The sequence below is a fragment of the Enhydra lutris genome, unplaced genomic scaffold, assembly GCF_002288905.1.
Source record: "Enhydra lutris kenyoni isolate GAN:26980312 unplaced genomic scaffold, ASM228890v2 scaffoldscaffold39, whole genome shotgun sequence".
Classification (NCBI taxonomy): Eukaryota; Metazoa; Chordata; class Mammalia; order Carnivora; family Mustelidae; genus Enhydra; species Enhydra lutris.
In genome coordinates, this window is record NW_019154123.1 from 29,533,775 (window position 1) to 29,555,061 (window position 21,287).

Consider the following 21,287-nt stretch of genomic DNA (forward strand, 5'->3'; position numbering starts at 1 on the left):
CCTAACGACTCCTGCGCATCCCGGTTGGCCCTCGGGGACGGCGGCGGCAAGGCGGCACCCACGGTCGCGCTGCTCATTGGCTCGAACTACCGTCGCTCAGGTGCGTTGCCGGAGCGCCCGCGGGCGGTGCTGCCGGAAGCCCCTCCCACCGGCCGCCGGGTTCGTGGCTGGCTGGCGGAGGCTGTCACTCCCGGGCGGTTTCCCTGTGGCCGGCGCTCGGCTGGGGGCGGGAGGAAGAGGGGCCGGACTGGGGCCTGACGAGCCGCTGCTGCTGCCACCGTCTTCGCGGCTGCTATGACCAGCGGGCAAGGCGCCCTCCGCAGCTCCGCGCAGCGCTAGTCGCGGCCGTGCGCCCGCCGTCGCTGTCTGGTTCCCCAGCGTAGCCGCTCCCGCGGCTCTCTCGGCTCTTCCAGCACCGCCTTCGAGGCGAGGCGGAGGCAGGATGAAGATGACGGTGGATTTCGAAGAGTGTCTGAAGGACTCGCCCCGCTTCAGGTAACCGGCGAGGCCGCCGGGCGCCGGGCTGCCGTCACCCCGGAGCGGTCCCCCCCGGGGGTGGGGCGTGAAAGCCGGCCCGCTGAGCGCGCGGAGGGCCCCCCGGTCCGCATCTTCCGACGAGGCCCGTGGCCGTTGTCGCATCTTCGGACCCGGCCAGGGCACTGCAGCCCTGACCGACCCTTGCTGAGGGCTGAGGCTGGGCCGAGGAGGTCCACTTATCGCTTCCTCGCCCTCTGCCCGGGGAGGAGCGCTCGGGAGGCCGGGAGCATCCGTCCACTTCGAGGAACCAGGGTGCATTCCCGTCCCCGGAGAGTCGTGCCCTTTGCGGGCGCGCGCTCTCGTCCCCTTCCTCTGGCTGCTCCTTGCCCCTTCCTTCCGCTCCTTCCCGTTTCCACTCGCACCCCACCCCCTCCTTGAGGAGCTTGCAGGGCACCCTCTTGCAGTTCACTTAGTTCCTCTTTGCGCTTTTCCGCTCCCCTTACCCCGGGGAGGAAGGAGTGGGGCGACCTGGGGCTGCTGCTGCCTGCGTGTCCCCTGCCCGGGGCGGGGGCGCTCAGGGAGGCGCTGGCGGTTGGTTTGCCCCCGGAGTCGCGGGGGGGAGTGCTTTGACCAAGCGCGTTCTATCCACCCTGGTCAGAGACTGCTTTTCTTTCCACTTGAGCTCTCCCCGCTGAGAGGCACGGGGCTGAGCGGTGAGGACTAGGAGAAACTGTGCATTTCTGTTTTGAGAACGGAAGTAGGAGGGCCCTGAAGATTGCATGTCTTGTTCCTCTTGCTGCAGCGTCGGCCCGAGAGGGCGCCGATCACGGTCGGATGCTCCCAGTGGATCTGTCACCGAAACTGACGTGGTGGCCCTCGGATTCGCAGGAGCTGGCCTCCCTCCCCTCTGAGAGGAGGCGGTCCTGCGGGTGTCTAGAGGACTTGCTCTTTACGTTTGGGGCATCTTGGGAAACTCCTGAATTGTTTTTGGAGAATAGTTTTGATAGGTTGTGTTGTACTGTGCACGTATAGGGCTGTCCTTAGGCCTTAAAAAAATAAGGCCTTATGACTGGCGTTAGATAATGACATTTCTCGAAAGCGTTTCCCTGAGCATTGGTGTGTATTTTGCCTGCTGATCTCCAGGCCAAGCCTGAGTTGTAAATTCTTGCATCCTTCTCTTGGGAACTGACTGTTCTCATTCTTATCACTGATTTTCCATTCTCTTTCCACTGACAAGAAAAAAATTGTAGAACCGAGGAACTCTTACTTCTAAGAGAAAGTTTAAGAACTTTTTTTTTTGTTATATTTTGACTTTTTCTTTTTCTTTCTTTCTTTTTCTTTCTTTCTTTTTTTTTTTTTTTTGAGGAGGGTGTTAATTTTATTTGGAGCTTAGGACTGTTGGTTGTAAAAGGCTGCGTCTGGTTTAATTGCTGTTGTTGGTATTAGTTTTTGAAAGTTTTGTGTTGGGTGTGAATTAAAAGGACCCCGAGGGGACACACATGACTTGCTTAGGACAGCTTTGCACGTTAGAATCCAGACTATGTGGCAAATGAAGTAATTTTTAAAGTGTACCTCAGAAAATTCTGCTTTTTGTGAATTTTTATTTATATGACTTAGCTGTTTGTTTTTTTAATGAAGTAACACAGCATTTTCCCCTCTAGAGAATGTGGCTTCTGTTAATTTGCTTCATTTTAAGTTTGATTAAAAAAAAATCAAGTTGAGGGAAGTGATAAGGAAATACTTGTAACACTGGTGTTGTTCATAAACCATGTGATGTCTTTGTTTTTGAAAGAAAGGAATCATTGAATGTAAAATAAGAGGGAAAGATACTGATTAAGTTGTATGGAATATTATAGTGAACTTTGTTAAACTTGAATATAATATCTATTTTATTTTAATTCAATATTAGAGATTTTTTTAAAGAGTTGCTTCCAGTTATTCCAGTTGCTTCCAATTATTGTTGGCTGCAAGTTGGGAGGAGAAATCAAGATTCAAAGAACTCCCAATATCTGGTATACATTTTTGGAGTTAGATAAGATTTGTAATAGATGGAAGTATGCCAAGAAATAAAAGTCTCACCGCTCACATTCCTAATTTTTCTAGTCTTTCTATAACCCCATTACTGTGTAAGTTTTTATAGCATTTGAAAAGAATATTTTAGAATTCTTTTATCCATATGCTTTATGTATAAGAGAAACTTGACTTTTAAAAGAGTATCTGCATTTTGTGAGTGATATATTGAAACTTTCATATTAGAAGAGAAAATTTGTGAGGGGTGAGCTTGTTTTTGGTTTTGCTTTTTTAAAAATCTTTTTAAAAAAGATTTTACTTATTTGAGAGAGAGAAAATGAGTGGGGGGTGAGGGAGAAGCTCCCTGCTGAGCAGGGGGAACTTCCCCGCCCCCAAGCCTGCTGCAGACACTTAACTGACTGAGACACCCAGGTTCCCTGTTTTTGCTTTTTGATAGCAAGGCAGCTGCACTATTTTTGTAGTGTTCTGATCTGTTGTGCTGTTTTAATACTAATTCTTACTTTTATTTTCCTCTATAAATGATTCTTAAGGCATTTTAAGTCTGGCATGGGGGTATAACTGCCTTGGGTGCTGTAGAATTGATGCAGAAAGGTAGATCTTGCTGAAGAAAAATTTCAGCAATGTTCAAGTTCTAAACATTAATTTGCCTGCTAAATTGATAAGGAAAATAGGAGAGGGATTGGTTGAAATAGGGAGAGAAGGATGTTGCTTATTGCAACATTGTCTTTAGTAATTTGAATAAAACCAATGGTTACTCTTACATTCCAATGAACATTTTTTTGTTTGTTTTGTCTTTAGATTGGAAGGCACATTTCATTGTGTAATTTTGTGTAACTAAAAATTCCCTTTATAGTTTTTTTTTTTTTAAGATTTTATTTATTTATTTGTCAGAGAGAGAGAGAGAGAGAGAGAGAGAGCGAGCACAGGCAGACAGAGTGGCAGAGGGAGAAGCAGGCTCCCTGCGGAGCAAGGAGCCCGATATGGGACTCGATCCCAGGACACTGGGATCATGACCTGAGCCGAAGGCAGACGCTCAACCGAGCCAGGCAGGCGTCCCCCCTTTATAGTTTTTTAAAAACCAGTCTAAAGGTCAAAATCTTATTCATCTAAAAATCTACAAGAAAGTACATGTGTCTAAGCATACTTTATTTTTAAGTGGGAATTTTCCATTTGACCAGCATATTTTGGAGAACTTTGAATTTGTTTGAACTCTGTAAATTAATTATGTAGTTGGTCTTCAGAATTTTATAAAAATTTTTAAAAATTGTGCTTTTCCTTTATTTAATCATACCATGGTTCATGCAGGAAGTGAATATTTTGTTTGAAACAAAAAGTTGAATTAATTTGCACTTTCTGAATTGTGAAACAGTTTTGCTCTAAGCAGTTTTCAAAAATAAAAATTTTGGCATTAACAAGTCTTGAAAACTTCAGTCTTTACCTGATATACATTTATGTTTTATCCTTAACAGTGTTTACTGTGTACCATTCTGAAGGTTTTTCATTTGTAGATTCTGTTTCAGTTATGATACTTATTGGAGAACTTAGGAAAAAAATCTTAGATATTTTGGGGAGAAAGGTTTTAATGGATGAAAGACATGACACAAGATGTAGCTATCTAACTATATCTGTTTTGATTATGTTTTGCTCTTAAACGGGTGCCGGTCCTGGCTGTATTGCCACTTTATCTTCCGTTTTTACATGGCAAACATAGTGGGCGAGGGATGTGGGGAAATGTGTTTTCACTTATTATGAAGTAGTTTTTATAATTATAAAAGTATTATTATAATTATATAGTAGTTTTATCATGAACCAAAATACAGGAATCCTGCTATTCCTGATTGTAACTTGTAATTCCTCATTTAATGTAATAATGTAATGTAATACCAACTTAAGTTGAAATAAGAACAAGCTTCTATAATGTGGCAAACAGATTTCATACTAGATGCTTTTATAGCTATCCTCATTTAACATTAAAAATATATTATGAGGTAGGAATTATCTTCATTTTTAAAATTAAAATCTCAAGCCTGATATTTTGAGAAGTCAAGTTCACTTAAAAAAAAAAAAAGATTTTGTTTATTTATTTGAGGAGAGAGTGACTGAGAGAGCTAGCACAGGCAGGGGGTGGGGATGGGGGTGGGGGATGGGAGGTGGGAGGTGGGAGGACACAGAGGGAGAAGCAGACTCCTTGCTGAGCAGGGAACCCTGTTATGACCTGAGCCAAAGGCAGACCCTTAACCCACTGAGCCACCCAGGTGCCCCTAAATTTCACTTTTTAAATGGGGGACCATTAACCCACTGAGCCACCCAGGTGCCCCTAAATTTCACTTTTTAAATGGGGGACTTTCAAATGGTGGACCTGGAAGTGAATTCACTTTTTAATGCTATCTCTCAAGCCACAGGCTTTAGTTGCAGTAATTAAATTTGCATTAAATCTGTTTATGGTGACTTTTTTTTTTTTTTGATCCTACAGAAATTTAAAAATGGGTTTTTGTGTATTACCTAGAAAAGTTCCTCTATCCCATTATTACTTATAGGATATTTTTCTATCATTTCATAGTAATTTTTAGTTTCATGTAGTGTGACTAGATTTTAGTTTTGAGAATCTAATTTTGTTTTCTTCCTAATGGAAGTCACTTATCCTAACACCTTTTATTGAATAATTAATCTTCTCCCCATTGATTTAATATACATCTATACATATGTGGATATTTTTCTGTATTATACTCTTTTTCACTAATGTATTTGTCTTTTTGTCAAATACCATTAATATTAGTTATAATAATTTTCATAATGAGTCTGTCTTGGTATCTGGTGGGATAAGTTTTCCCTTATTTTTTTTTTTCCAAAAATTTAATGTCTATTCTTATATATTTTGTCTTTGTAATACTTTCTTCAATTTCAGAAAAGGGTATGCCTTTTTGATGTATTTTCCCCTTATTTCTTGAAAACTTTTTCTTACAAAATTTCAGTGATGATCCAACTATACACTGTTTACAAGAAACATACTTTACTTTTATTTTTTTAAATGACCATTTATTTTTATTTATTTTTAAATAATCTCCACACCTAGTATGGGGTTTGAACTCATGCGGGAAACATACTTTAGATTCAAAGACACAAATAGGTTGAAAGTAAAAGGATAAAAAGGATAAATCATGTGAACAGTACCTAGAAGAGTGCTGCAATGACTGTACTAATAGCAGCTGAAATAGACCTTAAGACAAAAATTACTAGAGACAAAGGACATTTTATAATGATAAATAGGTCAGTCCATCAGGAAGATATAATACCTACAAATACGCAGTTAGGAGAGGCACAAAATACATATGGCAAAACTGACAGAATTGAAGGAAGAGATAGGCAGTTCAGTAATAAGAATCGAAGACCTAAATACTTTCAGTAATGGGTAGAACAACTAGGCAGAAGCTCAGCAAGGAAATAGATATGAACAACACTATAAACCACAGAATTGGGCACCTGAGTGGCTCAGTCAGTTAAGCATCTGCCTTTGGCTCAGATCATGAGCCCAGGGTCCTGAGGTAGAGCCCCATATTGGGATCCCTCCTTAGTGGGGAGCCTGCTTCTCCTTTTCCCTCTCCCTGTTTGTGCTTTCTCTTCTCTCTTTCTCAAAAAACAAAACAAAGAAAAAAATCAAACAAAACAAACATTACAAACCCAACAAGATGATAGATACATAATAAATAATAGGTAATAGGTATAATCATAACAGATATAATCTATAGAACATGTCACACAACAAAAGTGAATTCACGTTCTTCTCAAGTGCATGTGAAACATATAGCATAGACTATATGTTAGGCTACTAAAAAAGTTTCAGTAAATTTGGAAGGCTTTAAACCATGCAGCTTATCTTCTTTGACCACCATGAAATGAAATTAGAAATGAGTAACAGAAGAAAAATCTAAAAAATTCACAAATATGTGGAAATTAAGTAACATACTGTAAAATAACCAGTGGATCCAAGAAGAAATCATAAAGGAAATTAGGAAATACTTTCAGACCAATGAAAACAAAATCACATACCAAAATTTATGGGATGCAGCTAAAGCAGTGCCTAGAGGGACATTTATATTGGCAAAGACCTATGTTAAAATCATCTCAAATCATGATCAAACCCATCTATCTTAAACTAGGAAAAGGAACTAGCAAACTGATTGTAAAACAGGAAGAGGGGGGAAATAAAAAAGACTGGAGTAGAAATAAAATAGAGAATGATACAGTAGGAAAAGTCATGAAGCCAAAAGTTAGTTTTTCAAAAAGATCCATAAAATTGGCAAGGCTTTATGTAGTCTGACCAGGAAAAAAAGAAAACTCAAGAATGAAAGGGAGAACACTGCTATTGTCCTACAGAAATACAAAGGGTTATAAGAGAATACTGTGAATAATTCTATGACAATAAGCTAGATGAAATGGATATATTCCTAGAAAGATACAATCTATTTATTGAAACCAACTGAAGAAGAAATAGAAAATTTGAATAGACCTTAAAAAAAAAAAAGATGAAATCAGAGAATGAACAAACCATAGAAAACCCTTAATCATAGGAAACAAACTGAGGGTTGCAGGAGGGGAGGAGAGTGGGAGGATGGGGTAGTGGGGTGATGGACATTGAGGAGGGAATGTGATGTAATGAGCACTGGCTATTGTATGAGACTTGATGAATCACTGAATTCTACCCTGCAAGTAATAATACACTATATGTTAATTGAGTTTAAATTTAAAAAATGTTTTTTAAATGGAAAAAGAAAAAAAAAAGGAATGTTGTCAGGGGCCAGCCTCACATTGGCCTACCAGATAAAAGATAGTTGTGATCTCTTCCAGACTTCAGATTTCTACTTCAACTGCAGTCAGCCACAGGTGACAAAAGTAAAAGGACAAATTGACACAAACCTAGTAATGCTACAGGGGAAAAAAATGTGTGCTGGTTATAGTGGGTAATCAGCATATATAATGTTTCTATAGAGTGATCAAAATGCCATCATCACTGTTTGGGGATTATGAGATATATTGAGTAACAAAATGGGTTTCATATACTGAGGAGGAGTATGAATTCTGCTTAAAGAAGAAAATATCAATTTCCACAATTATAACCCATTATTCTTGATAGCCTATTCTCTAGTTAGAGGGGAGTCTCTCTGATTGTGATAATTCATTGTGAAATCAGTAGTCTCTTTATATTTTGAAGGAAAAGTAGTAAAAGATTGCATTAAATAGCATTAAGGACCTATTTAGTCTTGAAAAAATATGACCTCATATAAAAGTGGATACTTGGCTAATATGGAAACAAATACTGAATTAATAATCAAAAAGCTTCCTCTGGGGTGCCTGGGTGGCTCATTCCATTCAGTATCTGACTCTTGGTGTTGGCTCAGGTCTTGATCTTGGGGGTGTGGGTTCAGGTCTCACGTTAGACTCACAGTGGGTGTGGAGCCTACTTAAAAAAAAAAAAAAGAAAAGTTTCCTCAAAGGGAAAACCCAGGGCAAGATGGCTTTATCAGTGAATTCTTCCAGGTGTTTAAAGATGAATAACAATAATCCTTTACAAATTTTTCCATGAATAGAAGAGGTATCACTGAGTCATTCTGTGAGGCTAGTATTACCCTTCTACCAAAGCCAAAGATATCACAAGGAAACAACAGACTGATATCCCTTATAAATACATGAAAATCCTTAACAAAATATTAGCAAACCAAATATAGCAACATATAAAAAGGATCATACGTCATGACCAAGTGGGATTTATCCAGGAATGCAAAAGTCAATGGATATAGAATAAAGGACAAAAATTACATACCCATCTTAATAGATACAGAAAAAAAACATTTAGCAATACACCACACTCTTGTGGTGAAAATACTCAATAAAGTAGGAATATGGTACTTGATGTGGTAAAGAGCATCTATGAAACATTCCTAGCTAACATCATACTTAAAGGTGAAAGACTAAAAATTTTCCCTTATGACCACGAATAAAAGTTCACTCTCTCCACTTCTATTCCATGATGTAGAGGGGGTATAGCCAGAGTATTTGGCAGGAAAGAAAAATAAAAGGCATCCATATAAAAAAAAGTGGTAGTATAACTATCTCTGCTTTCAGATTATATTATCTTGTATATAGAAAATCTTAAGGAATCCACCAAAATCAGCTGGAACTAATAAGTTAAGCAAGCCAGCAGGATGTAAGGTCAGTATACAACAATCACTTTTATTTCAATGTACTGGCAATGAAAATCATTCCATTGAACAGTGGCATTAAGAAAGAATAAAATACATGGGCATAAATTTAGCCACAGAAGTACAAGACTGTACACTGAAAACTATGTAACATTACTTGAAAGAAATTAAAGACCTAAATTAATGGAAAGATATTCCATGTTCATGGGTCAGAAGACTTAAGGTTACAATAGTCCCCAAATCCTGTTCTCTTATAGACCAAAGACAACTTGTATCAAAATTTCCACCTAATTTCTTTGAGGACTCCAAGCCAATCCTAAAATTCATACGAAAATACAAGTGACCCAGAATAGCCAAAACAATCTGGAAAAAGAAGAACAAATTTGGAGGGTACACTTTTCCAATTTAAAAATATTACAAAGCTATGTAATCAAGACAGTGTGGTATTGGCACTAAAGCAGGATGTATAGATCAATGGAATAGAGAATCCAGAAACCCTTACATTTATGATAGATGAGGTTTTGACGAGGGTTCCAGTACAATCAATGGAGAAGGAATAGCCTTTTAACAAATGGTGCTGAAACAACAGGACATCCACATGTAAAAGAATGAAGTTAGAGACTCCTGTATCACATCCGATGCAAACATTAGGTCAAAATGGGTCATAGACCTAAATATAAGAGCGAAAACTGTACAGTTCTTAGGAGAAAACATAAATCTCTGTACCCAAAAGATTTACTTGAATTACCTTGTATCCAAAAGATTTACCTTGAATTAGGCAGTGATTTTTAATTTTATTTATTTATTTATTTTTAAAAGACTTTATTTATTTATTTGTTTGTCAATGAGAGAGAGAGCGAGACAGAGGGAGAACACAAGCAGGTAGAGCCTACTTGTGATCTGTCTCTCTTGTGTCAAATAAATAAATAAAATCTTAAAAAAAAAAAAAAGACTTAGGTTTTAGCTTTTTCTGGTCTAAGTGAGTTCCTTTTCTTTTACCTTTCAGTTTCCAGAGTTGTGTTGCTACTCTTACCTCTTCTCTTCTTTGTCTTTGTGGATTAGTGCTTTAAAAAAATTTTTTTCTGTCATTTTAATTGGGTTTTTGGAGAAAATGGAGGTAAAGGGGTACAGCTAACTGTACTGTGGCAGTGTTTAACTGGAATTTCTGGTGATGTTGGTAGGCAAAGCATAATTTATACTGGAGAACATTCTTTTAGGGTAGTGAATGTGGACCAAGTATACAACCTCTGGAGGCAGATGACCTGTTTGACTTCTCTCTTTTTCACTTATTGGTAGTCAAACCTTTGGGCAGATTTCTGAATTTTTCCCAGGCTCAGTGAATGAGAACAATACTACCTTTCATGGAAGTAGATAGGGAGCAACTCAGTCAGTTAAGCGGCTGCCTTCAGCTCAGGTCATGATCCCCGGGGTCCTGGGATTGAGGCCTGCATCGGGCTCCCTGCTCAGCGGGGAGTCTGCTTCTCCTTCTCCCTCTGCCTGCTGCTCTGCCTACTTGTTGTCTCTATCTGTCAAATAAATAAATTAAAAAAAAATAATGCTAATTCCCTTTCCTCTTTCTGTTGTATCCTTGAAGAGAAGTTTGGATGATTTAGTTAAAGAAGCTGGCTTTCCCATGTGGAAGTAAACCAATAGTTTAGAATGCATGAAGGAGGGGCGCCTGGGTGGCTCAGTGGGTTAGGCCTCTGCCTTCGGCTCAGGTCATGATCCCGGGGTGCTGGGATCAAGCCCCACATCGGGCTCTCTGCTCAGCGGGGAGCCTACTTCCTCCTCTCTCTCTGCCTGCCTCTCTGCCTACTTGTGATCTCTCTGACCAATAAATAAAATGTTAAAAAAAAAAAAGAATGCATGAAGGATTAGGCATGTTACTTGTATATATGAAAATCTTCTATGCTGTGGTTAAAGAATATAAACAGATGGGTAAATTTCACTTAACTTTATAGAAGGAGAGCAGTAAAGGTCTTGAAAAAGAGCCAATTACAGGTTTTATGTTTAGAGTATTTAAGAAGGTAGAGTGAGCAAAAGAAGAGGAGGAAAAAAACAACAAAATGGAGGACACAATGCCTTAAAGATTTATATCTGAAGTGATGTCAGAGCAAGGGATAAGTAAACTGAGAGGCCATGGAAGAAAACTTGTGTGAGGAAATATATATGTTTATTTGGGATTACATGAAGTCTCTTTCCTTTGAATTATATCTCTAGTCTCTAGAAGGATCTGGAAGTTAGATAAGAAGAAATGTGAGTAAATGAGTATATTGTTATGTCTGTTCCAGAGATGAAGAAATTCTCTTAGAAAGAGTTGACTTGACTGTAGTCTTGTAGTACTTTGTATCTTAAGTAAGTCAAGGGGATGCCTGGCTGGCTCAGTCCCTGGAGCGTGTGACTTGTGATCTCAGGGTTGTAAGTTCCAACCCTACACTGGGTGTAGAGATTACTTAAAAAAACTTTAGGGGCACCTGAGTGGCTTGGTTGAATGTGCCTTCTGCTTGGGTCATGATCTTTGGTCCTGGGATTGAGTCCTGCATTGGGGTCCCTGCTCAGCAGAGAGCCTGCTTCACCCTCTCCCTCTGCCTGGTGTTCCCCTTGCTTGTGTTCCCTCTTTTTCTAATAAACAAATAAAGTCTTAAAAAAACTTTAAGTCAGAATTCTTTAATGAAATGTAGTCAATTTTCCCTTTACAATTTTTATATTTTCTGTGATGCCCTGACATACTCAAATTTAAATATTAAAATTTTCACTGCTAAAAAGTACAGTGCAGTACTGAAGTATAAAACATGTTTAATGTTTTAATTAAACATGTTTAATCCAAGGCAAGCAGTGGAAAGGGTCACTCAGATGATTAATATCAAGGATTTAGCTTTGTATGTATTTAAAGTCACTTTTAGATAAGATGTGTGCAAAGCATGTATACTTTTTAAATTGACTTATGCAAAATTAAAGTTGATGGAACTATTTTTTGGAGGGGGTGGGGACTAACTGTTTTAATTAGTCCCCACCTGGTTCTAGCCAGAAATATATTCATTTTTGGATGTCTGGGTGGCTTAGTCAGTTGAGCATCTGCCTTTGGTTCAGGTCATGATTCTAGGACCCTGGAATCGAGTTCCATGTCAGGCTCCTTGCTCACTGGGGAGCCTGCTTCTCCTCTGCCTGCCACTCCCCCTGCTTGTGCTCTTTATCTCTGACAAATAAATAAAATCTTTAAAAAGAAATCTTAAAAAAAAGAAATATGGGGGCGCCTGGGTGGCTCAGTGGGTTAAAGCCTCTGCCTTTGGCTCAGATCATGATCTCAGGGTCCTGGGATCGAGCCCCGCATCGGGCTGTCTGCTCAGCAGGGAGCCTGCTCCCGGCTCTCTCTCTGCCTGCCTCTCTGCCTACTTGTGATCTCTGTCTGTCAAATAAATAAATAAAATCTTAAAAAAAAAAAGAAAGAAATATGTTCATTTTTAAATAAACAAAACTTACCCTATTGATCTTTAAAAAAAAAAAAAGATTCTTGTTACTGTGTTGTTTTATTTGATTCCCCATTTTTTGCTCATTGAGAAGCTTTATAGTAAGTTAAAAATCCATCTCTTTGGACTTTTCCCCTCCTTTGGATTTGGTGTATTACACTAATATAATAATAAAGAGACTAGGTTTTATTGGTTATTGTCAGGTAATTGTTTTATATGGATAAAAAGATACTTCCTAATACATTTATCATTTAATCTGAAGATGTCCTTTGGTATTTCTTTTCGGGTTTATCTGCTGCCTAAGAGGCATCTCAATTTTTGTCCGAAAATACCTTTGTTTTCTTTGATGTTGGAAGGCTCTTTTCCCAAAGCATGGCATAGTAGGTTATCTTTTTTTTCTTTTTTTTAAAGCACAATGTCATTTCATTGTCTTTTGTTTGCTTTTTATGTCTTTATCATTTGTTACGAGTTTTATTAGTCTTATTGTTGCTTTTTTGAGGATAATGTATCTTCTTTCTCTGCCTTTTTTTTTTTTTTTTTTAAATTGGTGAGGGAGAGAGGGAGGAAGCGTTGGGCAAAAGGAAAGGGAGAAAGAGAATCTCAAACAGGCTCCACTCCCAGTGCAGAGCCCAATGTGGGGCTTGATCCATGACCCTGAGATCATGACTGGGGCTGAAATCAAGAGTCGGATGGTTAACCAACTGAGCCACCCAGGCACACTTCCTCTGCTTTTTTTTTTTAAAAGATTTTTTTTTTTTGGACTGTTTTTTAGCAGTTTTACTATTCTATGTGTAAGTGTGGTTTCTGTTTTATTCATCCTGCTTGGGGACTGCAGAGTTTCTTCAGTACGTGGGGTTTGTAGGGCATGTCTTTCATCAATTTGTAAAATTCCTGGCTGTTATCTCTTTGAATATTGCCTGCCTCTGCTTTGCTTTTTTATCTCCTTCTGGCACTCATTACACATATATTAGAATCTTTTGTTGTGTCCTATATGTCTCTCATTCTTTTTTGAAATGATAAACTTCACAGAAAAGTAGAATATTATCTATTGATCTGTATTCCTACTTATTAAGCTCATTTTCTACTGTCTATAATCTCCTGTGAAACCTATCCATGGAGTTCCTCAATTGTGTTTTTCTCTTTGGAACTTTTATTTATTTATTTATTTTTTAAAAAAGATTTTATTTATTTATTTGAGAGAGACACAGAGAGAGAATGCACACAAGCAGGGGGGAGGGCAGAGGGAGAGGCAGGCTCCCTTTTGAGCAGGGAACCCGATGTGGGATTCGATCCCAGAGCCCTGAGATCCTGACCTGAGCTGAAGGCAGACGCTTAATGACTGAGCCACCCAGGTGTCCCTTTGGTTTTGTTTTTTATAGATTCTATTTATTTGGTGAAAATTGCTGCCTTTGTATTTGTTTCTTCCATATTTTTCTCTAGTTTCATGAACATGTTATTACCACTTTTAAGTCTGTATTTAATGAAACCAATATTTAGATCATCTGTGTGTCTATTTGTCTTTTATTCATTCATTCTCCTCCTGTTCCTTCCCTTCTTCACTTCTTTTAGTGGGCAAGAATTTTTTATTTGATGCTATACACTGTGTATGAAAAATTATAGATGCTCCAGGTGATGTTATCTTTCTCTCAAGAGGATTCACTCTTTCCTTTGTTAGGTAGATAGAGTTGCAGATGATCATTTTAGTCCAATCATAGAATAAGCTTTATTGGTTTTCTATTGCTGCTATAACAAATTATTCCAAACTTAGTGGCCTAGAACAACACAAATTCATAATCTTACAGTTTGTTTCAACACAGGTCTCACTTGGCTGAAATCAAGGTGTTGGCAGGACTGCATGCCTTTCTAGAAGGTCTAGAAGAGAATATTATTTTTACCTCTTTCAGTATCAAGAGGCTGCCCACATTACATGGCTCATGACACCCTTCTGGCTTCAGAGTCAGCAGTTACTGGGGCACTTTCTGTTCTGCCTCCCTCTTTCACTTATAAAGACCCTTGTGGTAATACTGGCCTACTTAGATATTTCCAGCATAATCTCCCCATTCCAAGTTAGATGATGATCAACCTTAATTCTGTGTGCTGCCTGAATTCACCTTTGTAGTGTAACCTAACATATTTGTAGGTTTGGGGATTAGGATATTGACATCCTTAGGGGACCATTATTCCATCTCTCACAGTTCCTCCCTCTGGCTCCCAAAGATTCACTTCTGTCCTACATGCAAAATATATTCACCCCATCCCAGCATTCCCGAAAGTCTCAACCCATGTTGCAATTTATATCACCTTCTTATAATCATATTGCAAATTTTTGTCAGTTTTGGTAGTTTTTTATTTAGTGGTATGTTGTAAATTTTCTGTATTATAGGAAGATTTTATGATTAAAAAATGGTTGTATCATGTTTCATCAAGATATTATAGCATAATACTTATTGCTTATACCTGTTTTGAATGTTGGTCCCCTCCTTTTCTGGGTCATAGATAATATGATAGCTAATAATCTCATGTTACTTTCTTTTTTGATGAGTGTAGGCAGATTATCTTATAGAATATCCCACATTCTGAGTTTGTCTAATTGTTTACTCTGAGAAGATTCCATTTAAACAGCTTTGGCAAGAATACTCACAGGTGATGTATTATTTTCATCAGGAGGCCAGTGATATTCACTTGTCTTCTTGTAGGCTTTGCTAATTTGGGTCACTGGTGCCAGGGGTGGGGGACCAAAGGGAGCAGGAGGATTATAGATCAAAGAGCTTGAGGTGGGAAAGAACTTGGTCTCCAAGGAGCAAAAAGGCCAGTGTGGGTTGGAACCAAGTGAGCAGGGGGAATAATGGTAGGAGCTAAGTTTAGAGAGATAGCAGGGACCAGATCAGTTAGGCCTTGTAAGTCAACCATGGAAAGAAGTTTGGATTTTATGATTAGTGCAATAGGAAGTTATTAGAAAGCTTTTAGCAATGGTGAGCAATTATAAGGCTTAAAATTTAAAAAACATTTTGTCTACTATTTAGAAAATGAGTTGTAGAGGGGCAAAAGTGAATACAAAGAGACCAGTTAAGGAAGCCTTGAAGGAAACTAGTTAACAGGCTAGGCCAGGCAAGAGATGCTTTGGTAGAGAATGGACAATTTTTGTGATAGAATCAGTAAGAATTGCTGTTGAGGGCATCTGGGTGGCTCAGTTGGTCAAACGACTGCCTTTGGCTCAGGTCATGATCCTGGGTTCCTGTGATGGAGTCCCACATCAGGCTTTCCCTGCTCTGCAGTAAGCTTGCTTCTCCCTTTCTGTCTGCCTGCCAGTCCCCCTGCTTGTGTGTGTGTGCTCTCTCTCTGTGTCAAGTAAATAAATAAAAATCTTAAAAAAAAAATTGCTATTGAATTGTTTGTAGGCAATGCGAAGAATAAAAATAACATTTTGGCTTTAGTGATTAGGTGGGTTGAGGTATTGCTTACTGATAAGGGGAAGGCAAGGGAAGAGCAGGTTTTGTGTAAAAAAAAAAATCAAGAATTTAATTTTTGTACTTGATGAGTTTGAGATAGACACCCAAGTGGAGCTGTTAAGTAGAATTCGCACTTCTGCGTAGCCTTTTGTGATTTTACTTTACAAACTGATATGGTCACATCTCACAGTCCTTTATAGACGGCACGTAAACTCTCTGGTGATAGAGCCTACTAGTGTCATTGTATATCCTCTTGCTCAGCATAATTCCTTGCACACAATAGTTAGGCTACAGACTTTTATTGTCAAAAATTAGTTTCATAAAATAATCATAGAGTCTTCATTTTTACATAACATACTCCAGTTTTTATTTTAGGACTTTTTCTGTTATTGTACTATTGATGAATTGCAAAACTATGAGTAATATATGAATTATTGACATTTTTTTTTTTCCAGTGTTGTAATTAAGTCAAACCAAAATCTTTAGGTTCTCTTGGGTAGTTGTCATAGTACTTGAGAGACTCTGACTAGTAGTCTCTTTCTAGGCTACTGACATATTTATATGTGGGGTTTCTAGGGAGATATTATATTTAATTTAACTAACTGAACTTTTCAGAGAATTAAGGCTTGTTGCACTTGTATACAAGATTTAGTAAGTATCATATCCTGTCACATTGATGAACTCTTAATTTTTCAGTTGACTGTCTACTTATAGAATCTGTCTTTTTGAAACTGTTGTCCCTGGATCACATGAATCAGAATGAGATACTTGAAAAAAAAAATGTAACTAAAGCTCCTTAAAAGTTGTAAAAGACTATAAAAAAGTTATTCTTAAGCTTATAGCAATTGAGTAATCACTGGAGTAAGTATCCTTCTAAGGTAGCTTTTGAAGTGCATGCTTATTTGGAGATAAATGATCTTAACATTTTTATCAGTGGTTACTTTATTTTCACAAAATTTTCGTGAGGAAAGAACCTGTTCAGATGCCATCACACTCTGCAGCATCCTGGGGAGGCACGTATGACAAGCAGGGTGGTGTGGGAGAGTGCCTCAATCTGTCTCAAGTATTTAAAATTTAGCCATTAATCATAACAGCTGCATTCCCGCTTCAAGTGATCAGCTACTAGTTTTGACATTCTGAGTTTTAAAAATTCCTATTAATTGTCCTTAAAAAAGGGCAAGAATGAATAATCTTGACTTCATTTTATGTTTTTCAAAAATTTATTTCAAAAAACATTTACTTTAGAGAGTTGAGGGGGCGGGGGGGAGAGAATCTCAAGCAGACCTCCCACTGAGTGAGGAGACTGGTGAGGGGCTTGATCCCACAACTAGGAGATCATGACATGACCTGAAACTTAGAGTTGGATGCTCAACCGACTGAGCTATCCAGGCTTCCCTTAGAAGTTACTTTAAATTGTGTTTATCTGTTGTTCTGTAACGAATCAACCTAAAACTTAGTTGCTTGAAACAACAATTAAAAAAAAATAAAACAGGGGTGCCTGGGTGGCTCAGTGGGTTAAAGCCTCTGCCTTCGTCTCAGGTCATGATCCCAGGGTCCTGGGATCGAGCCCCGCATTGGGCTCTCTGCTCAGCAGGGAGCCTGCTCCCTGCCCCCACCTCCAGCCTGCCTCTCTGCCTGCTTGTGATCTCTGTCTGTCAAATAAGTAAAAATAAAATCTTTAAGAAAAAAAAATAAAACAACCATTTTATTTTGCTCTAGGTTTGTAGGTCAGTAGTTTGCAATGGTTTTTGCTGGATGGTTCATCTGTGATCCATGTTCTGATAGCTGTGTGGCTGAGGCTGCAAGATCCACTTTCACATCTGATGCCCTGGCTCTTCTTGGTCTGTCTTCTTTTCACATGGCATTTCATCCTTCAGAGCTTTTCCTTCTGGTCAGGCTTTTCACAGCATGTTAGTATTAGGGTAATTGCACTTACATGATGGCTTATTTAATTTATGTATGTATGTATGTATGTGTGTAATCTGTACACCCAATGTGGGGCTGGAACTCATCACCTCGAGATCAAGAGTAACATGCTCTTCCTACTGACCCAGGCAGGTGCCCCTTCGCAGCTTATTTTTAAAAGATAAGAAGTTGAAGCTAGGAGGCCAATTTAAGGTTAAGTTTGGAAGAGACACATCATTTCTACCATATTCTTTTAGAGCAGCCACAGGGGCTACTCGGATTCAAGAGAGTAGGTAAATAGACTCCATATCTTGCTGGGGGAATGGCAATGTCATGTTGCAGATGACCCAGTGTGGCCATCTTTGGAAAATATAGTCTACTGTACATTGTGTCCAAAGGTGTCTTTGGAAATCATTATGAGGAAAATTAAGATGCAGTAAGATTTTGTATGTAAAGCAAAAGCAAACAGGTTTTTCTCTAGGGCTTCAGTTTTAAAAGTTCCCACCACTGGGAAAGTTTTCCAACAGTCCTCATGCTGTTGGAAAGAGTATAGTTTGGTAGAGCTTTTTTTTTTTTTTTTTAAGATTTTATTTATTTATTTGACAGACAGAGATCACAAGTAGGCAGAGAGGCAGGCAGAGAGAGAGAGATTTCAAATGGTGGACCTGGAAGTGAATTCACTTTTTAATGCTATCTCTCAAGCCACAGGCTTTAGTTGCAGTAATTAAATTTGCATTAAATCTGTTTATGGTGACTTTTTTTTTTTTTTGATCCTACAGAAATTTAAAAATGGGTTTTTGTGTATTACCTAGAAAAGTTCCTCTATCCCATTATTACTTATAGGATATTTTTCTATCATTTCATAGTAATTTTTAGTTTCATGTAGTGTGACTAGATTTTAGTTTTGAGAATCTAATTTTGTTTTCTTCCTAATGGAAGTCACTTATCCTAACACCTTTTATTGAATAATTAATCTTCTCCCCATTGATTTAATATACATCTATACATATGTGGATATTTTTCTGTATTATACTCTTTTTCACTAATGTATTTGTCTTTTTGTCAAATACCATTAATATTAGTTATAATAATTTTCATAATGAGTCTGTCTTGGTATCTGGTGGGATAAGTTTTCCCTTATTTTTTTTTTCCAAAAATTTAATGTCTATTCTTATATATTTTGTCTTTGTAATACTTTCTTCAATTTCAGAAAAGGGTATGCCTTTTTGATGTATTTTCCCCTTATTTCTTGAAAACTTTTTCTTACAAAATTTCAGTGATGATCCAACTATACACTGTTTACAAGAAACATACTTTACTTTTATTTTTTTAAATGACCATTTATTTTTATTTATTTTTAAATAATCTCCACACCTAGTATGGGGTTTGAACTCATGCAGGAAACATACTTTAGATTCAAAGACACAAATAGGTTGAAAGTAAAAGGATAAAAAGGATAAATCATGTGAACAGTACCTAGAAGAGTGCTGCAATGACTGTACTAATAGCAGCTGAAATAGACCTTAAGACAAAAATTACTAGAGACAAAGGACATTTTATAATGATAAATAGGTCAGTCCATCAGGAAGATATAATACCTACAAATACGCAGTTAGGAGAGGCACAAAATACATATGGCAAAACTGACAGAATTGAAGGAAGAGATAGGCAGTTCAGTAATAAGAATCGAAGACCTAAATACTTTCAGTAATGGGTAGAACAACTAGGCAGAAGCTCAGCAAGGAAATAGATATGAACAACACTATAAACCACAGAATTGGGCACCTGAGTGGCTCAGTCAGTTAAGCATCTGCCTTTGGCTCAGATCATGAGCCCAGGGTCCTGAGGTAGAGCCCCATATTGGGATCCCTCCTTAGTGGGGAGCCTGCTTCTCCTTTTCCCTCTCCCTGTTTGTGCTCTCTCTTCTCTCTTTCTCAAAAAACAAAACAAAGAAAAAAATCAAACAAAACAAACATTACAAACCCAACAAGATGATAGATACATAATAAATAATAGGTAATAGGTATAATCATAACAGATATAATCTATAGAACATGTCACACAACAAAAGTGAATTCACGTTCTTCTCAAGTGCATGTGAAACATATAGCATAGACTATATGTTAGGCTACTAAAAAAGTTTCAGTAAATTTGGAAGGCTTTAAACCATGCAGCTTATCTTCTTTGACCACCATGAAATGAAATTAGAAATGAGTAACAGAAGAAAAATCTAAAAAATTCACAAATATGTGGAAATTAAGTAACATACTGTAAAATAACCAGTGGATCCAAGAAGAAATCATAAAGGAAATTAGGAAATACTTTCAGACCAATGAAAACAAAATCACATACCAAAATTTATGGGATGCAGCTAAAGCAGTGCCTAGAGGGACATTTATATTGGCAAAGACCTATGTTAAAATCATCTCAAATCATGATCAAACCCATCTATCTTAAACTAGGAAAAGGAACTAGCAAACTGATTGTAAAACAGGAAGAGGGGGGAAATAAAAAAGACTGGAGTAGAAATAAAATAGAGAATGATACAGTAGGAAAAGTCATGAAGCCAAAAGTTAGTTTTTCAAAAAGATCCATAAAATTGGCAAGGCTTTATGTAGTCTGACCAGGAAAAAAAGAAAACTCAAGAATGAAAGGGAGAACACTGCTATTGTCCTACAGAAATACAAAGGGTTATAAGAGAATACTGTGAATAATTCTATGACAATAAGCTAGATGAAATGGATATATTCCTAGAAAGATACAATCTATTTATTGAAACCAACTGAAGAAGAAATAGAAAATTTGAATAGACCTTAAAAAAAAAAAAGATGAAATCAGAGAATGAACAAACCATAGAAAACCCTTAATCATAGGAAACAAACTGAGGGTTGCAGGAGGGGAGGAGAGTGGGAGGATGGGGTAGTGGGGTGATGGACATTGAGGAGGGAATGTGATGTAATGAGCACTGGCTATTGTATGAGACTTGATGAATCACTGAATTCTACCCTGCAAGTAATAATACACTATATGTTAATTGAGTTTAAATTTAAAAAATGTTTTTTAAATGGAAAAAGAAAAAAAAAAGGAATGTTGTCAGGGGCCAGCCTCACATTGGCCTACCAGATAAAAGATAGTTGTGATCTCTTCCAGACTTCAGATTTCTACTTCAACTGCAGTCAGCCACAGGTGACAAAAGTAAAAGGACAAATTGACACAAACCTAGTAATGCTACAGGGGAAAAAAATGTGTGCTGGTTATAGTGGGTAATCAGCATATATAATGTGTCTATAGAGTGATCAAAATGCCATCATCACTGTTTGGGGATTATGAGATATATTGAGTAACAAAATGGGTTTCATATACTGAGGAGGAGTATGAATTCTGCTTAAAGAAGAAAATATCAATTTCCACAATTATAACCCATTATTCTTGATAGCCTATTCTCTAGTTAGAGGGGAGTCTCTCTGATTGTGATAATTCATTGTGAAATCAGTAGTCTCTTTATATTTTGAAGGAAAAGTAGTAAAAGATTGCATTAAATAGCATTAAGGACCTATTTAGTCTTGAAAAAATATGACCTCATATAAAAGTGGATACTTGGCTAATATGGAAACAAATACTGAATTAATAATCAAAAAGCTTCCTCTGGGGTGCCTGGGTGGCTCATTCCATTCAGTATCTGACTCTTGGTGTTGGCTCAGGTCTTGATCTTGGGGGTGTGGGTTCAGGTCTCACGTTAGACTCACAGTGGGTGTGGAGCC

At 38.0% G+C, this 21,287-nt stretch overlaps 1 protein-coding gene across 2 annotated transcripts in view; it reads left to right on the top strand.

The window, feature by feature from the left end:
* Nucleotides 1-227: 227 nt before the first annotated feature.
* Nucleotides 228-21,287, top strand: part of LOC111154979 (ArfGAP with coiled-coil, ankyrin repeat and PH domains 2) — a 168,484-nt gene continuing 147,424 nt past the window's right edge. For both annotated transcript variants that reach the window (XM_022514935.1, XM_022514936.1), the window contains exon 1: nucleotides 228-495. In XM_022514935.1, the coding sequence (XP_022370643.1) occupies nucleotides 443-495 (53 nt within the window). In that variant the 5' untranslated portion in view covers nucleotides 228-442. The remainder of the gene's footprint in view (nucleotides 496-21,287) is intronic.